The sequence below is a fragment of the Podarcis muralis genome, chromosome 2, assembly GCF_964188315.1.
Source record: "Podarcis muralis chromosome 2, rPodMur119.hap1.1, whole genome shotgun sequence".
Classification (NCBI taxonomy): domain Eukaryota; kingdom Metazoa; phylum Chordata; class Lepidosauria; order Squamata; family Lacertidae; genus Podarcis; species Podarcis muralis.
In genome coordinates, this window is record NC_135656.1 from 118,340,566 (window position 1) to 118,358,623 (window position 18,058).

General features: G+C 46.6%; 1 protein-coding gene across 1 annotated transcript in view; it reads right to left on the bottom strand.

Annotated features, from left to right (window-relative positions):
* The window catches only part of LOC114591104 (uncharacterized), a 65,147-nt gene that overhangs the window by 16,339 nt on the left and 30,750 nt on the right, over positions 1–18,058 (bottom strand). Inside the window, 6 exon segments of the mRNA XM_077923587.1 lie at positions 4,688–5,010; positions 5,091–5,834; positions 6,493–6,811; positions 7,754–7,766; positions 13,222–14,302; positions 15,284–15,407. Coding sequence (XP_077779713.1) covers positions 4,688–5,010; positions 5,091–5,834; positions 6,493–6,811; positions 7,754–7,766; positions 13,222–14,302; positions 15,284–15,407 — 2,604 coding nt within the window.

The following is an 18,058-nucleotide window of genomic DNA, read 5'->3' on the forward strand; positions in this document are numbered from 1 at the left end:
AGACTCTTGAAAGTCCCATGGACTGCAAGAAGATCCAGCCTATCCATTCTGAAGGAAATCAGCCCTGAGTGCTCACTGGAAGGACAGATTGTGAAGCTGAGGCTCCAATACATTGGCCACCTCATGAGAAGAGAAGACCCCCTGGAAAAGACCCTGATGTTGGGAAAGATGGAGGGCACAAGGAGAAGGGGAGATAGAGGACAATATGGTGGGACAGTGTTCTCGAAGCTACCAGCATGAGTCTGAACAAACTGCGGGAGGCAGTGGAAGACAGGAGTGCCTGGCATGCTCTGGTCCATGGGGTCACGAAGAGTCGGACAGGACTAAACGAATAAACAACAACAACCAGTGGTATATAAGTTATTAAAATGAACGAATGAAATTAACGCTGGGTGCGGTGGAAGTTTTGGGCCCCCTGGCTGGGGCTGATGGGAGTTGTAATTCAGTAACATCCAGAGGACCAAAGGTTCAATACACCCTCTGTCTGCATATCCCTGCAGTCCCTGTAAATGATGAAGGGGCTTCTCTAGTCCATCAAAACTTCAGCTCCAAATAAGGGCTCTTACACACTTCTGATTGACCTTTCTTTTCTAAGCATCAGCGTGGAAGTGTTTTCATCTACCCTGCTGCTTTTCCTGGGAAAACCTGGCTGTTTAACAGTTAATCGCAACAAACCCCATTCATTCTGAGTCAGCAGTAAATAAGAGACGCGGGTTGCGCTGTGAGTTAAACCACAGAGCCTAGGACTTGCCGATCAGAAGGTCGGCGGTTTGAATCTCCGTGACGGGGTGAGCTCCCGTTGCTTGGTCCCTTCACCTGCCAACCTAGCAGTTCGAAAGCACGTCAAAGTGCAAATAGAGAAATAGGTACCGCTCCGGCGGGAAGGTAAACGCCGTTTCCGTGTGATGCTCTGGTTTGCCAGAAGTGGCTTGCTTGGCCAATAAAGCGAGATGAGCGCCGCAACCCCAGAGTCGGTCACGGTTTGCCAGAAGTGGCTTGCTTGGCCAATAAAGCGAGATGAGTGCCGCAACCCCAGAGTCGGTCACGACTGGACCTAATGGTCAGGGGTCCCTTTACCTTTACCTTAATGGGTTTCCCCAAGAAAAGTGAAACAAAAAACTCCTCTGACCCAAGTGTTTAAGCACGAGACAAGTGGAAGACACAGGAGAAGTAGTGTGGGCGAGTCTTGGATCATGTTAGCTTGCAAAGAATGGTTCCTGTTTGGCCACATTCCCACCATCCATCTTAAAACAGTAGAATACCACTTTAAACAGTCCTGGTTTTCCCCAAAGAACTCGGGCAGCTGTAGTTTGGTAAAAGCGCGGAGGGTTGTGAAGAGACTCCTGCTATTCTCCTCACACAGCTACTATGATAGGAATTTTATGGTCTTAGATATATGGTAATGTTCATAAGTGTACCAACCAAGCACATACATAGATCAGCACAGGAAGGCCAACCTGGAACCATTTTGATTCCTAAACTGACCAACTGTTTTCTTTGCAAGGTCAAAGTGGGAAACCTCCCCATTGTCTCTTTCCTCACAAATCCTGCCTTAAGGACACATTTAAGATATGAATAGGGTGTGAGCCTGTGACCTGGCCCAGGAACTAAGTATTTATCACTACAAAAGAATGGCCAGGCTCCCCAGGCAATCCAATCAAGTAACCTGCCAGACAGGAGATAAACAACAACAGGAGAAAAACAATATTCAAATTTCTGTTTCAGACCGCCTTTTCTGTGATGTAGGTGTGATGTATCTGAGGGGTTGTCTTAGGTTACACCCCTTCTGTGATGTATGTATGAGGTTTCTGGGGGTGGTCTTGATCTACAAGGTAGCAATTTCAAAAGTCTTTATAAGGCCTTGCACGCCATTTTTCTGGGTCCTCCTCCTCTCCTGCGGGTGAGGGGAGCACCCTGTTGCAACAGTTCAATAAAGATCAAGCTTACTAGCTGCTTTGCTTCTCAATATTCTCTGGTTGGCCTCTGTTATTTTCTCCTACCAATAGGGAACCTATGTAAGGACTCTATATGGGCTCTTGGATAAGGGAAAAGGGCAATTTTTGTTTACAACACTACAATGCACAGAGTTCCCTGGAAAGTGGGACTGATTGTTAAACCACGCTGGAAACTGCAGTTCTGTGAAAGGAATTGCAGAAGTCTCCTGTACTTTTATCAAGGTACAGCTCTCAGTATTCTTTGCCAGCGGCGTAGCGTGGGTTGTCAGCACTAACCCGGGGCAAGGCGAGTAATTTGCGCCCTCTAACCCGGGGCAAGGCAAGTAATTTGCGCCCCCTAACCTGCCACCGCTGCCAGCTTCTTCCTGCTGCTGCCTGGGCTGGGGCATTTATGGTAAGGTAGCCACGGCGGCGGCGGCGGGTCCGTGTCAGGTGATCTGAGGCGAGTTGCCGCTGGCACTGCCGCCCAAACGACGCTGCTTGCCCGGAGGAGGAGGGCAGAGAGGCGAGGAAAATGCAACATGGCCCAGCAGCTGCAGCAGCGGCGGCGGCGGCGGGGCTGTGAGGAGGGGCTGCCTGGCGCGCCCTCCGCGGCCCTAACGCGCGGGGACCGCGGCGAGCGCTGAGAGCCGCTGCCAGCTCCTCGGTTCCGCGAGACATGGGGCTCTGCTACAGCCTGCGCCCGAGGCTCTTCGGTGACTCCGGAGGCAGCGAGCGCGCCCCCCCAGATGTTGCGCCCAGTGCGGCCGGCCCCCCCCTGCACCCCCCACGCTACGCCACTGTTCTTTGGAGGAAGCCAGGACTGTTTAAAGAGGTACCTTTTAAAGGATGACGTGAATGTGGTCATTTTTTACACCAGCAAAGCACACCTACTCCAAAGGATGGCCCCACTTCCTGGCAGAGACTTTGAGCTCCAGCTCCCCGCAAAGAGCAGCCTAAAAAAATTAGGGCTATTCCTGCTTCAAGGGCACATCTAGTGATGGAAACATTGAATGCCAAAGCTCCTTTTCTGAAAATCAGCAAGCAAGCAAGCAAGCAAGCAAGCAAGCAAGCAAGCAAGCAAGCAAACTCAAACTAAACTGGAAAACCCCTCCTCACTACTGATCTCACATTCCCAGATACATTCACCCGCTTCGTGGCTCTTTCTTTTCAGTATAGTGCGTATGAACTAAAGTCTGTTGCCTGTTGCAACAACCCTTTCCTCACCAATTTGCATCCCCACCATCAGGCAACTCACTTGTTCAGCTTCTCTTTCCCTCTGGAGAAATGAAAGAATTCCTTTAGCTCACCCAGGAAAGTAGATCTACAATTCAGCCCCAAAAGACCACTGCAGGGGTGAAATACTAAAAACTAGGATGTCAGCTCCCGGGAAGCAGAGCAGAAATGGGAAATCTACGTTAAGCTTGTTCTACAGGATCCCATGGCGTTTTCTCTTGAGCTTTACACAGGTGGGGCTGCATTATGACTCGCCTCCTGCTTCCCAGACTTATTCTCCCCCAGCTGTGCACATGCTCAGGTAAATAGGGCCAGCTGCTGGTAATTTCAGAAAGTTTTGCAAAGGCTGCTGGGAAATGAAGTTCACAGGGAGGAAAACTGACCCAAGACCAACAACCAGGCAGCTGAGAGTCAAAGATTCCCTCTTTCCCCTCTTGCACTTTGATTTATAGCCTTCCTGGTTTGTTTGTTTTTTAAAGGGACACGGGTGGCGCTGTGGGTTAAACCACAGAGCCTAGGACTTGATGATCAAAAGGTCGGTGGTTCGAATCCCCGCGACGGGGTGAGCTCCCGTTGTTCGGTCCCAGCTCCCGCCCACCTAGCAGTTCGAAAGCATGTCAAAGTGCAAGTAGATAAATAGGTACTGCTCCGGTGGGAAGGTAAACGGCATTTCCGTGCGCTGCTCTGGTTCGCCAGAAGTGGCTTAGTCATGCTGGCCACATGAACCGGAAGCTGTACGCCGGCTCCCTCAGCCAATAAATCGAGATGAGTGCCGCATCCCCAGAATCGGTCACGACTGGACCTAATGGTCAGGGGTCCCTTTACCTTTACCTGTTTTTTTTAACAATTAAATTTAATTTTTATATATTGTCCACATATGAACTTTTTTAAAAAGAAAAGAAAAGAAGGAATGGCTTGGGGAAGACAGATTGCATTACAAGCCAGAGGTTCCACAACCATGTGCAATGAGGAAAGCTGTTTATTAAACAAATTATTTCATAATCACAGCAGTATGTTTAAAACTGCAACCTCGACAGGGGGCCAGAGTAATAAAGAGAGAAGCAAAAGGGGTAAAAACCTACAAAATTTATTCGTGAATCCAGCAAACACATTAAAATACTTATAGAAGCAAGTGCCAAGTAAAACATGCATTTAAAAAGAAGTAATTGTTATTGGAGCAATACACTGAAGTAGAAGAATGGAGAAAGAGAAGCATTTGCAAGATCTCTCTGCCTCTCCATTGCTGTCTTGTGCCGATTAAACTGACATGAAATGAGTGCACTATCATAAAAGTTTTCCCGACATTTGTGGGTTACTTAGTGGGAATTGTCTTGTGCTGATTAATTAGATATTTAAAAAAGGGTCTTGCTTCAGCCTGAGAAGCTCTGCGATGTCTCCTATTTATGCTTCAGTTGGTGTAACCCAAGGCTTCCGCTACACCCAAATGTTCTGGAACAAATGGAACATACGAAACATTTCTTTTCAGGGCGGGTTACATTATGTTCAACAAGACTTGCTTCAGAAGCATAGCTCAGGCCAAAATCTGGCTCCTCTCCTCCATGAATTCTCTGATGTGCCATAAGGGATGTGCTGCACCTGAAGCTCTCTCCGCATTCTGAGCATTTGTGAGGTCCTTCTTCAATGTGCATCCTGTTATGTTTAATGAGATCAAACGGAGAAGTAAAGTCCTTGTCGCATTTTGAGCATTTGTACGTTTTCTTCACTTCATGGGTTCTCTGGTGTGCGTTGAGATGTGTGCTACGATCGAAGCTCTGCCCACATTCTGAGCATTTATAAGGCTTCTCTTTTGTGTGGATTCTTTGATGCTTCCTACGTCTGGCTTGAGTAATGCACCTCTTGCCACATTCTGAGTGTATGGCATGTGCCCTGAGTGGATTCTCTGATGTTCTGTCAAGTTGCTCTTGAGACTGAAGCTCTGTTCACATTCTGAGCATTTATAAGGTTTCTCTTTGGTGTGGATTCTTTTTTGTCTATTAAGGTTTGAGTTACAATTAAACGACTTACCACAATCTCATCACTTGAATAGTTTATCTGCTGTGTGGGTACTCTGGTGTCTGGTAAGCTGTATGCTAAATTTGAAACTCTGTTCACATTCCAAACATTTATATGGCTCTTCCTTTGTGTGGATTCTTTGATGCACCTTAAGGTAGGCTTGAGTAGTGTATCTCTTGCCACATTCTGAGCATTTGTATGGCCTCTCCCCTGAGTGGGATCTCTGGTGCACTTTCAAGCTTCTCTTTAGGCCAAAGCTCTGCCCGCATTCTGAGCATTTATAAGGCTTCTCTTTAGTGTGGGTTAGTTGGTGTAGGGCAAGGTTTGGCTTGTTCCAGAAGCTTTTATCACACACCTCACATTTATAGGGCTTCTCTCCTGTGTGACTTCTTTCATGCCTAATAAGGGACGTCTTGTTCTTATAGCTTTTCCCACACTGCTTACATATATAGGGGGCCTCTCCTGTGTGAACTATTTGGTGTCGATGAAGTTTTGACTTGTATTTGAAGCTTTTTCCACATTGGCTACGTTGATAGGGTCTCTCTTCCACCTGAGTTTCCTGTATAACATTCTCGTTCATCTCTTTGTGCTCAGGCCCCATTGAAGATATCGCACAACATTCTCCTTCTTTCTCAGTTACCTGCGTATCACCTGCTGAAATAAAGGCGAGAAATACTTTATGGGTCAGCAAAGGAGAAGCAAGCCTTCCTTTGGCTCTCCCCTAAATGTGTTGTGGTGTCATTTCATTCATTAAAATTGATTGTCTCCCATAGTGCAACTTATTTATTTCCCCTATGTCTGTTAGAATGTGTTTTTGGAAGACACCTTGGCCAGCAGATATTTCCTTTCCCCTAAAGCAGGAGTTTAAGAGAGTGAAGGGAATATTAATGGCTTCAGAACTAGTTTACTGGAATTAAACAACAGTATACTGCTGAAATTTGATGTGTTTGTTGGTTTGCATGCTCTGGGAGAACAATTAGGACACAAGTCCTTGTATAACCTGGGACAGGGATTCATTTTCTTATGAAACAAAATCACTTATTGTGAATGCATTGGCATAATTCCAGGTTATCTTCCCTTCCTAGATAAATAAGAATGTAAGGTATTGTCACGCTCTGCAATTCATGTAGTGACCAGTAGGTGGCCATGCCAACCAAAGCATGTGGAACAGCTGGCCAGCCCAGGTGAGCTGGGGAAGCATATGCAAGGGGGTGAGAAATAAAAGGAGGCCTTTAGTCAGGTGTGGGGAAAGGGCAAAGGGGTAGGTGGGTTTGGCACTTATAGCAGGATAGGGGGAGTCTGAACTTACCCCAAATCCTGCCCTCCCCATCATCCTCTTCCTCCTGGGTTTCATTCTGCAGCTGCCTCTGCTCAACTGAAGATGGAGCCTGGCCTGCATTGAATAAATTTGCAGCCGCCTCCCAATCATAATCATCTTCCTCCTGGGTTTCATTCTGCAGCTGCCTCTGCTCAACTGAAGATGGAGCCTGGCCTGCATTGAATAAATTTGCAGCCGCCTCCCAATCATAATCATCTTCCTCCTGGGTTTCATTCTGCAGCTGCCTCTGCTCAACTGAAGATGGATCCTGGCCTGCAGTGAAGAAATTTGCAGCCGCCTCCCTCTCCTCCTATATCACCAGAAACAGAAGGAAGGAATAATTTCAATAGGAGCCTATTGTTCAAGCTGGAGCAGCAACCTCCCATCATCTCTATCATTCACTCACATTCCACAAGTGAGAAATCAGGAATGTGCTTGTTTACATACCACACATTTAAAGTATACCCATTTATTGCACACACACCCAATCTCCAAATGGTGTGGTATTCCAGGTGTCCAGGAGCTTACAGAGGGTTTGGTTTCCTCAAAATGAGGGACAGCTGAGAGTGTGGTATCTTAATGATCGATAGTTTATTTACACATCTATGCAACCTGCGCCTCTGATGGAGGGGCTCACAGCATTAATGCTCCCTAAAGGGTCTTGCTCCTTCCACCCGCCATAGCAGCTATTTTGAGACTGGCACCCCCAGCGCTCTCCAGGACCTCCAGACCCTGAAGGCATCACAAGTGGAGTCCCTTGCTGTAGACTAGACTGAAGACTAGACAGACCATATGGAAGAGGCAACCTTATCTAATCTATTGTGGCCTGCACATCCCCTTCTCAAGCACAAGAGGGACAGGGAACTCAACCCCTGGCCCCACCACCACCAGCCTGGCGGCACACTAGAGAATGGGAACTAAACGTCCACCAACTTGGATGGCTTGAAAATATGCTTGGGCATATTCATGGAGGAGAAGTCTATCAATGACTACTAGCCATGATGGCTATCCCCTGCTCCCACACTTAGAGGTAGTATTTTTTTCTTAATACGAGTGTGGGGAGACCACAGAAGAGGAGAGGCCTCTTGTACCCCTGTTTGGCCACTGGGAGAAGAGGACCCTGGACTAGATGGGCCATTGGCCTTTAGTTCTTCATTAGTTCACCACTAAAGAGTGTATTACTTCATTAACGAGTTCCAGGTGTTCCCGGTCAGGTTTCTTGTGGCATTGGTTCCCCATGGTTCACAGATACAGGTTTCCCAACTCTGTAAGAGAATATAGGATATGTAGCAGAGACACCCCAAGATATTAGGAAGATTCCCACACCCAGAGAGCTATGAGGAAGGGCCTCACGTTAAACTGGCTTCCTCCATACACTACAACACAACCCCCATCTATATATGGTTGTATTTTTTTCTATACTGTTTGCAAGAAACAAGCTGCAGTTAAGATTAACCACAGTTTAGGGTTTAAACATGGGCACTATGCCTTTTTTTATAGAAGCATTGTAATAGACCACGGGCATTATTTCCCTATGAATGTATTAATGTTTTGCTTAATGGGTTCTAATTGCATTTTGATGCTCTGTCGTTCCTTTGTGTGTGCGATGGCATCATTGCACATTGTGTGAACCACTTCAATATTTTGTTGTACTAAGTGACCACAGCAAACTTCGGAAAGTTCTTAAAGAAATGGGAGTGCCTGATCACCTCATCTGTCTCCTGAGAAATCTCTATGTGGGACAAGAAGCTAAAGTTAGAACTGGATATTCAACAACTGATTGGTTCAAAATTGGGAAAGGAGTATGACAAGGCACTATATTGTCTCCCTGCTTATTTAACTTATATGCAGAATTCATCATGCGAAAGGCTGGGCTGGATGAATCCCTAGCCGGAATTAAGATTGCCAGAAGAAATATCAACCACCTCAGATATGCAGATAACACAACCTTGATGGCAGAAAGTGAGGAGGAATTAAAGAACCTTTTAATGAGAGTGAAAGAGGAGAGCGCAAAATATGGTCTGAAGCTCAACATAAAAAAAAAATTAACATCATGGCCACTGGGCCCATCACCTCCTGGCAAATAGAAGGGAATTGAGGCAGTGAGAGATTTTACTTTCTTGGGCTCCATGATCACTGCAGATGGTGACAGCAGTCACAAAATTAAAAGACGCCTGCTTCTTGGGAGAAAAGCAATGACAAACCTAGACAGCATCTTAAAAAGCAGAGACATCACCTTGCCAACAAAGGTCCGTATAGTTAAAGCTATGGTTTTCCCAGTATTGATGTATGGAAGTGAGAGCTGGACCATAAAGAAGGCTGGTCGCCGAAGAATCAATGCTTTTGAATTATGGTGCTGGAGGAGACTCTTGAGAGTCCCATGGACTGCAAGAAGATCCAGCCTATCCATTCTGAAGGAAATCAGCCCTGAGTGCTCACTGGAAGGACAGATCCTGAAGCTGAGGCTCCAATACTTTGACCACCTCATGAGAAGAGAAGACTCCCTGGAAAAGACCCTGATGTTGGGAAAGATGGAGGGCACAAGGAGAAGGGGATGAGAGAGGACGAGATGGTTGGACAGTGTTCTCGAAGCCACCAGCATGAGGTTGACCAAACTGCGGGAGGCAGTGGAAGACAGGAGTGCCTGGCGTGCTCTGGTCCATGGGGTCACGAAGAGTCGGACACGACTAAACGACTAAACAACAACAACAACAAGTGGTATATAAGTTATTAAAATGAACGAATGACATTAACGCTGGGTGTGGTGGAAGTTTTGGGCCCCCTGGATCGTGCTGGACTACAACACCCACCATCCCTGTCTGGGGCTGATGGGAGTTGTAATTCAGTAACATCCAGAGGACCAAAGGTTCAATACACCCTTTGTCTGCATATCCCTGCAGTCCCTGTAAATGATGAAGGGGCTTCTCTATTCCATCAAAACCTCAGCTCCAAATAAGGGCTCTTACACACTTCTGATTTACCTTTCTTTTCTAAGCATCAGTGTGGACGTGTTTTCATTTACCCTGCTGCTTTTCCTGGGAAAACCTGGCTGTTTAACAGTGAATCACAACGAACCCCATTCATTCTGATTCAGCGGTAAATAAGAGACGCGGGTGGTGCTGTGGGTTAAACCACAGAGCCTAGGACTTGCCAATCAGAAGGTCGGCAGTTTGAATCTCTGTGACGGGGTGAGCTCCCGTTGCTTGGTCCCTGCTCCTGCCAACCTAGCAGTTCGAAAGCACGTCAAAGTGCAAGTAGATAAATAGGTACTGCTCCGGCGGGAGAGGTAAATGGCATTTCCGTGTGATGCTCTGGTTCGCCAGAAGCGGCTCCCTTGGCCAATAAAGCAAGATGAGCGCCGCAAACCCAGAGTCGGTCACGACTGGACCTAATGGTCAGGGGTCCCTTTACCTTTACCTTAATGGGTTTCCCCAAGAAAAGTGAAACAGAAAACTCCTCTGACCCAAGCGTTTAAGCATGAGACAAGTGGAAGACATAGGAGAAGTAGTGTGGGTGAGTCTTGGATCATGTTAGCTTGCAAAGAATGGTTCCTGTTTGGCCACATTCCCACCATCCATCTTAAAACAGGACAATACCACTTTAAACAGTCCTGGTTTTCCCCAAAGAACTCGAGGAGCTGTAGTTTGGTAAACGCGCGGAGGGTTGTGAAGAGACTCCTGCTATTCTCCTCACACAGCTACTGTGATAGGAATTTTATGGTCTTAGATATATGGTAATGTGTCATAAGTGTACCAACCAAGCACATACATAGATCAGCACAAGAAGGCCAACTGGGAACCATTTTGATTCCTAAACTGACCAAATGTTTTATCTGCAAGGTCAAAGTGGGAAACCTCCCCATTGTCTCTTTCCTCACAAATCCTGCCTTAAGGACACATTTAAGATATGAATAGGGTGTGAGCCTGTGACCTGGCCCAGGAACTAAGTATTTATCACTACAAAAGACTAGTCAGGCTCCCTAGGCAATCCAATCAAGTAACCTGCCAGACAGGAGATAAACAACAACAGGAGAAAAACAATATTCAAATTTCTGTTTCAGACCGCCTTTTCTGTGATGTAGGTGTGATGTATCTGAGGGGTTGTCTTAGGTTACACACCTTCTGTGATGTATGTATGATGTTTCTGGGGGTGGTCTTGATCTAAAAAAGGTAAAGGTAAAGGTGCCCCTGCCCGTACGGGCCAGTCTTGACAGACTCTAGGCTTGTGTGCTCTATAGGCCGGGAGGCAGCGCTGTCCACAGACACTTCCGGGTCATGTGACCAGCGTGACGAAGTTGCTCTGGTGAGCCAGAGCCGCACACAGAAACGCCGTATACCTTCCCGCTAGTAAGCGGTCCCTATTTATTTACTTGCACCCGGGGGTGCTATCGAACTGCTAGGTTGGCAGGCGCTGGGACCGAGCAACGGGAGCGCAACCCGCCGCGGGGATTCAAACCACCGACCATGCGATCGGCAAGTCCTAGGCGCTAAGGTTTTACCCACAGCGCCACCCACGTCCCTGGTCTTGATCTACAGGATGGGAATTTCAAAAGTCTTTATAAGGCCTTGCACTCCATTTTTCTGGGTCCTCCTCCCCTCCTGCGAGTGAGGGGAGCACCCTGTTGCAACAGATCAATAAAGATCAAGCTTACTAGCTGCTTTGCTTCTCAATATTCTCTGGTTGGCCTCTGTTATTTTCTCCTACCAATAGGGAACCTATGTAAGGACTCTATATGGGCTCTTGGATAAGGGAAAAGGGCATTTTTTGTTTACAACTCTACAATGCACAGAGTTCCCTGGAAAGTGGGACTGATTGTTAAACCACGCTGGAGACTGCAGTTCTGTGAAAGGAATTGCGGAAGTCTCCTGTACCTTTATCAAGGTACAGCTCCCAGTATTCTTTGGAGGAAGCCAGGACTGTTTAAAGAGGTACCTTTTAAAGGATGGCATGAATGTGGTCGTTTTTTACACCAGCAAAGCACACCTACTCCAAAGGATGGCCCCACTTCCTGGCAGGGACTTTGAGCTCCAGCTCCCCCCAAAGGGCAGCCTAAAAAAAATTAGGGCTATTCCTGCTTCAAGGGCACATCTAGTGAAGGAAACATTGAATGCCAAAGCTCCTTTTCTGAAAATCATCCAGCAAGAAGAAAAGGAATCTCAAACTAAATTGGAAAACCCATCCTCCCTACTTATCTCACATTCCCAGATACATTAACCCCCTTCGTGGCTTTTTCTTTTCAGTATAGTGCGTATGAACTAAAGCCTGTTGCCTGTTGCAACAACCCTTTCCTCACCAATTTGCATCCCCACCATCAGGCAACTCACTTGTTCAGCTTCTCTTTTTCTCTGGAGAAATGAAAGAATTCCTTTAGCTCACCCAGGAAAGTAGGTCTACAATTCAGCCCCAAACCCCCACTGCAGGGGTGAAATATTAAAACTAGGATGTCAGCTCCCAGGAAGCAGAGCAGAAATGGGAAATCTACGTTAAGCTTGTTCTACAGGATCCCATGGCGTTTTCTCTTGAGCTTTACACAGGTGGGGCTGCATTATGACTCGCCTCCTGCTTCCCAGACTTATTCTCCCCCAGCTGTGCACATGCTCAGGTAAATAGGGCCAGCTGCTGGTAATTTCAGAAAGTTTTGCAAAGGCTGCTGGGAAATGAAGTCCACAGGGAGGAAAACTGACCCAAGACCAACAACCAGGCAGCTGAGAGTCCAAGATTCCCTCTTTCCCCTCTTGCACTTTGATTTATAGCCTTCCTGTTATGTTTTGTTTTTAAAGGGACACAGGTGGCGCTGTGGGTTAAACCACAGAGCCTAGGACTTGCCGATCAGAAGGTCGCGGTTTGAATCCCCGCAATGGGGTGAGCCCCTGTTGTTCGGTCCCAGCTCCCGCCCACCTAGCAGTTTGAAAGCACGTCAAAGTGCAAGCAGATAAATAGGTACCGCTCCGGCGGGAAGGTAAACAGCGTTTTAGTGCGCTCCTCTGGTTCGACAGAAGCGGCTTAGTCATGCTGGCCACATGAACCGGAAGCTGTACGCCGGCTCCCTAGGCCAGTAAAGCGAGATGAGCGCCACATCCCCAGAGTCGGTCATGACTGGACCTAATGGTCAGGGGTCCCTTTACCTTTACCTGTTGTTTTTTAACATTTAAATTTAATTTTTATATATTGTCCACATATGAACTTTTAAAAAAAAAGAAAAGAAGGACTGGCTTGGGGAAGACAGATTGCATTACAAGCCAGAGGTTCCACAACCATGTGCAATGAGGAAAGCTGTTTATTAAACAAATTATTTCATAATCACAGCAGTATGTTTAAAACTGCAACCTCGACAGGGGGCAAGAGCAATAAAAAGAGAAGCAAAAGGGGTAAAAACCTACAAACTTTATTCGTGAATACAGCAAACACATTAAAATACTTATAGAAGCAAGTGCCAAGTAAAACATGCATTTAAAAAGAAGTAATTGTTATTGGAGCAATACACTGAAGTAGAAGAATGGAGAAACAGAAGCATTTGCAACATTTCTCTGCCTCTCCATTGCTGTCTTGTGCCGATTAAACTGACGTGAAATGAGTGCGCTATCATAAAAGCTTTCCCCACACTTGTGGGTTATTTCGTGGGAATTGTCTTGTGCTGATTAATTGGATATTTAAAAAAGGGTCTTGCTTCAGCCTGAGAAGCTCTGCGATGTCTCCTATTTATGCTTCAGTTGGTGTAACCCAAGGCTTCCGCTGCACCCAAATGTTCTGGAACAAATGGAACATACAAAACATTTCTTTTCAGGGCGGGTTACATTATGTTCAACAAGACTTGGTTCAGAAGCATGGCTCAGGCCAAAATCTGGCTCCTCTCCTCTATGAATTCTCTGATGTGCCATAAGGGATGTGCTGCACCTGAAGCTCTCTCCGCATTCTGAGCATTTGTGAGGTCCTTCTTCAATGTGCATCTTGTTATGTTTAATGAGATCAAACGGAGAAGTAAAGTCCTTGTCGCATTTTGAGCATTTGTATGTTTTCTCCACTTCATGGGTTCTCTGGTGAGCATTGAGATGTGTGCTACGATCGAAGCTCTGCCCACATTTTGAGCATTTATAAGGTTTCTCTTTAGTGTGGATTCTTTGATGCTGCCTAAGGTTGGATCGGGTACTGTAACTCTTGCCACATTCTGAGCATTTGTATGGCCTCTCCCCTGTGTGGGTTCTCTGGTGTACATTCAAAGTGCTCTTTTGATTGAAGATCTTCCCACATTTTTCACATTGATAAGGCTTCTCTTTCGTGTGGATTCTTTGATGCACCCTAAGGTTGGGTTGAGTTAGGTAACTCTTGCCACATTCTGAGCATTTGTGTGGCCTCTCCCCTGTGTGGGTTCTCTGGTGTACGTTCAAGTTGGACTTATGACTGAAGCTCTGCCCGCATTCTGAGCATTTATAAGGCTTCTCTTTAGTGTGGCTAACTTGGTGCGAGGCAAGGCTTGACTTACGACTGAAGCTTCTTCCACATTCCTCACATTTATAGGGCTTCTCTCCCGTGTGACTTCTTTCATGCAGAACAAGGGACGTCTTAGTCTTATAGCTTTTCCCACACCACATACATAAATAGGGGGCCTCTCCTGTGTGAACTCTTTGGTGTTGATAAAGGTTTGACTTGTGTTTGAAGCTTTTTCCACATCGGCTACATTGATAGGGTCTCTCTTCCACCTGAGTTCTCTGTATAACATTCTCGTTCATCTCTTTGTGCTCAGGCCCCGTTGAGAACATCGCAGAACCTTGTCCTTCATTCTCAGTTATGTGCATATCATCTGCTGAAATCAAGGGGAGAAAGTCTTGATGGGACCCCAAAGGAGAAGGAAAGCTTCCGTTGGCTCCCTACTAGATGTGTGGTTTCATTCATTGAAATTGCCTGTCTCCCATAGTGCGAGTTATTTATTTCCCCTATGTCTGTTACAATATGCTGCTGAAAGAAACCTTGCCCAGCAGATCTTTCCTTTCCTCTAAAGCAGGCACTTAAGAGATTGAAGGGAATATTAATGGTTTAAGAATGACCGGTAGTTTACTGTAATTAAACAACAGTATATGCTGGTGGCACTGTGGGTTAAACCACAGAGCCTAGGACTTGCCATCAGAAGGTCGGTGGTTTGAATCCACAAGATGAGGTGAGCTCCCATTGCTCGCTCCCTACTCCTGCCAACCTAGTAGTTTGAAAGCACGTCAAAGTGCAAGTAGATAAATAGGTACTGCTCTGGCAGGAAGGTAAACAGTGTTTCTGTGCGCTGTTCTCGTTTGCCAGAAGCGGCTTAGCCCTGCGGCCCACATGACCTGGAAGCTGTACGCCGGCTCCCTCAGCTAATAAAGCGATATGAGCGCCGCCACCCCAGAGTCGGTCACGACTGGACCTAATGGTCTGGGGTCCGTTTACTTTTTAATACTGCTGAAGTTTGATGTGTTTGTTGGTTTGCGTGCTCTGGTGGAACAATTAGGATCCACGCCCTTGTCTAACCCAAGACAGGGTTTTATTTTCTTATGAAAGATAATCAGGTATTGTGAATGCATTGGCAGAATTCCTGATTATCTTGCCTCCCTAGATACATAAGAATGTAAGGTATTATCACGCTCTGCAGTTCATGTGGTGACCAGGTGGTGGCCATGCCAACCAAAGCATGAGGAACAGGTGGCTGACCCAGGTGAACTGCAGGGGGAGCGGATATGCAAGGAGGTGAGATATAAACAGTGGGGCTTTAGTCAAGTGGGGGGAGGGCAAAGGGGTAGGGGAAGATGGAACTTGCCTACAATCCTGCCCTCCTCATTCTCCTTGTTTTCCTTCTGCAGCTGCCTCTGCTCAACTAAAACTGGAGTCTTGCCTGCATCAGGGAGATTTGCAGGTTCCTCTTCCTTCTCCTCCGGTATCAACTGAAACAGCAGAAAGGAATCCTTTCAATAGCTGGAGCAACAGTCCACATCATCTTTTTCACTCACCCTCTGCAAGTGAGAAATTAGGGCTGCGTTTGTTCACACCACACATTTAAGGTGTGCCCATTTATTGCACACACACCCAATCTCCAAGTGGTGCGGTATTCCCAGGGGTTCCATGTGCTTACCGAGGGCTCAGTTTCCTCAGAATGAGGGACAGCTGAGACTGTGGTATCTTGATAATAAATGGTTTATTTACACATCTAAGCAACCTGAGCTCCGATGGAGGGTCTCACAGCATTAATGCCCCCCCAAGGGTCTTGCTTCTCCAACCCGCTATAGCAGCTATATTGATGCGGGCGCCCCCAGCGCTTTCCAGGACCTTCGGACCCTGAAGACATGGGGAATCCCTTGTTGAGGGCTAGATAAAACAATATGGAAGAGGCCAGTGTGGTGTAGTGGTTAAGAGCGGTAGTCTCATAATCTGGGGAACCAGGTTCGCGTCTCCGCTCCTCCACATGCAGCTGCTGGGTGACCTTGGGCCAGTCACACTTCTCTGAAGTCTCTCAGCCCCACTCATCTCACAGAGTGTTTGTTGTGGGGGAGGAAGGGAAAGGAGAATGTTAGCCGCTTTGAGACTCCTTAAAGGGAGTGAAAGGCGTGATATCAAATCCAAACTCTTCTTCTTCATCTAGTCTACTGTGGCCTGCACATGGCCTTCTCAACCACTAGGAGGACAGGGCGTGTTATGGCCAGCAGAGCCAGACTAGAGTCTGGTGGTGCAGTTCCCAAGAAGTTCTACCAGAGGGCTGGAGCCTTTCGCTGATTGGCTACAGAGTAAACTAGACACCGAGGGGGGAGGAGCACCACTTTTGGAGGGAAAACAAAAGGAGCCATTTCTGAGGGAGAGAGTTAGATAGGGCTGGATTTGAGAAGACGGACAGGATTTGATTGGAGATGTTAGAGCGGGTTCAGGTTGAGGGATAGGGTTCAGGATAGGATTTGATGGAGAACTGGTTCCTATTTGACTTGAACATCTCCCTAATTATTTCCCTGTATTCAAACACCACAGCTCGCGTCCGAAGTGGTCCCAACGGCTCCCTCACTACTCCATTTTCAACGGCCAAGGGCGTCCGACAAGGTTGTCTCTTAGCCCCTCTACTGTTTAATCTCTATCTTCATGATGCAATTTCCACTTTGAAGCTAGCATCTAAGTACCCTCCTCACTTAGCAGGCCACCCCGTTGCTTCCCTTTTCTATGCTGATGATGCCGTCATCTTATCCAGAACAGCTGCGGACCTAGCAAATGCAGTTAATGCATTTATCGCCTATTGTAAGGCGGAAGCTCTTAATATTAATTATAAAAAATCGAAAGTCCTCCACTTCACTCGTTCCCGCAAACTCAAGCTGGAGCCGCTTAAGATCACAGGTGGCTACTTAGAAAAGGTAAAAGCCTTTAAATATCTAGGCTTAATATTCACTTATAATCTCTCCTGGACCACCCATCTACAATCTGCCTTTCTCGCTGCAACCACGACCTCTAACGCCATTGCCCGATTTTACCACCAGAAGGGCGGCAAACACCTTCCAGCAGCAATTCAAATATTTAATGCCAAAGTTGTCCCTAAATTATTATATGGATGCGAAGTATGGACTACAGCAATATCAGGTAACTTGGATCGCCCTCTTCATATGTTTCTGAGATCTCTTTCCGGCGTCCCGAGATGTGTCTCAGGTGCAGCCCTACGACTCGAGTTCGCCCAGCCCTCAATTGTAAAACGAGCATGGAGTTGAGCCATTTCCTATAGCTCCCACCTATTAGCATCGGATGCTCGAATTAGAGGTGGTTTTTCCAATCTGATCCTAAGAGATATTCATAATTCCCCTTGGAAAACTACAATTAACCTCAAATTCCACTCTCTTCTCAATTTGAAATAAATCTAACAGTGAATGATTAATTTTTAAGGTTAAAGCAAAATGCGTGATTGTGGAATTGATTTGATTCTTACCAAAAGGGTGGAGGGGAGTCGAGGGCTCGGTAGAGCTTGAAACATTACGATTTTTCTTTTAGGATTTTTTGAATAATTTGAGGAAGGAAAATAATAAACTATGTAAACGCATATTTATTTGTATGCTGATAAGTTTATTGGTATTCTTATTTGTATATTGTATACTGTTTTTTTGTTGTTTTTTGTGTAATCTGAATAATGAATAAAAATGCATTATAAAAAAAAGAGAAAAGCCATACCAAAAACCCCACTGCAGTAGCATATTTAAAACTACAACCTTGACAGGAGGCAAGAGTAATAAAAAGAGGCCTTCCGGGTTAGCGCCAGCGATTAATGGCGGATTCCCTCCGAGCTCCGGAGCTCCGGGCTCCGGAGGGAATCGGCTCTACAGGAACGGGTCTTGCCGCTGCGGCGAAGCGGGGACCCTTAAAAATCACAGGCGGGGAAGCCTGTGAGTGTGGTGACTCGGCGGGCACCATTTGCGCCCCCCCAATCTGCGAAGGAGCCTTTTTAAAGGCTTCGGAATGGGGACGGGGTGCGGCGCAGTGCTGAGGGTACTGCTTTCTCTGTGGAGTGAAGCCGCAAGCCATTGTCGGAGAGCGCTGACTTCTTCTTTTGAACAATTGGACTCTAAAGTAACAA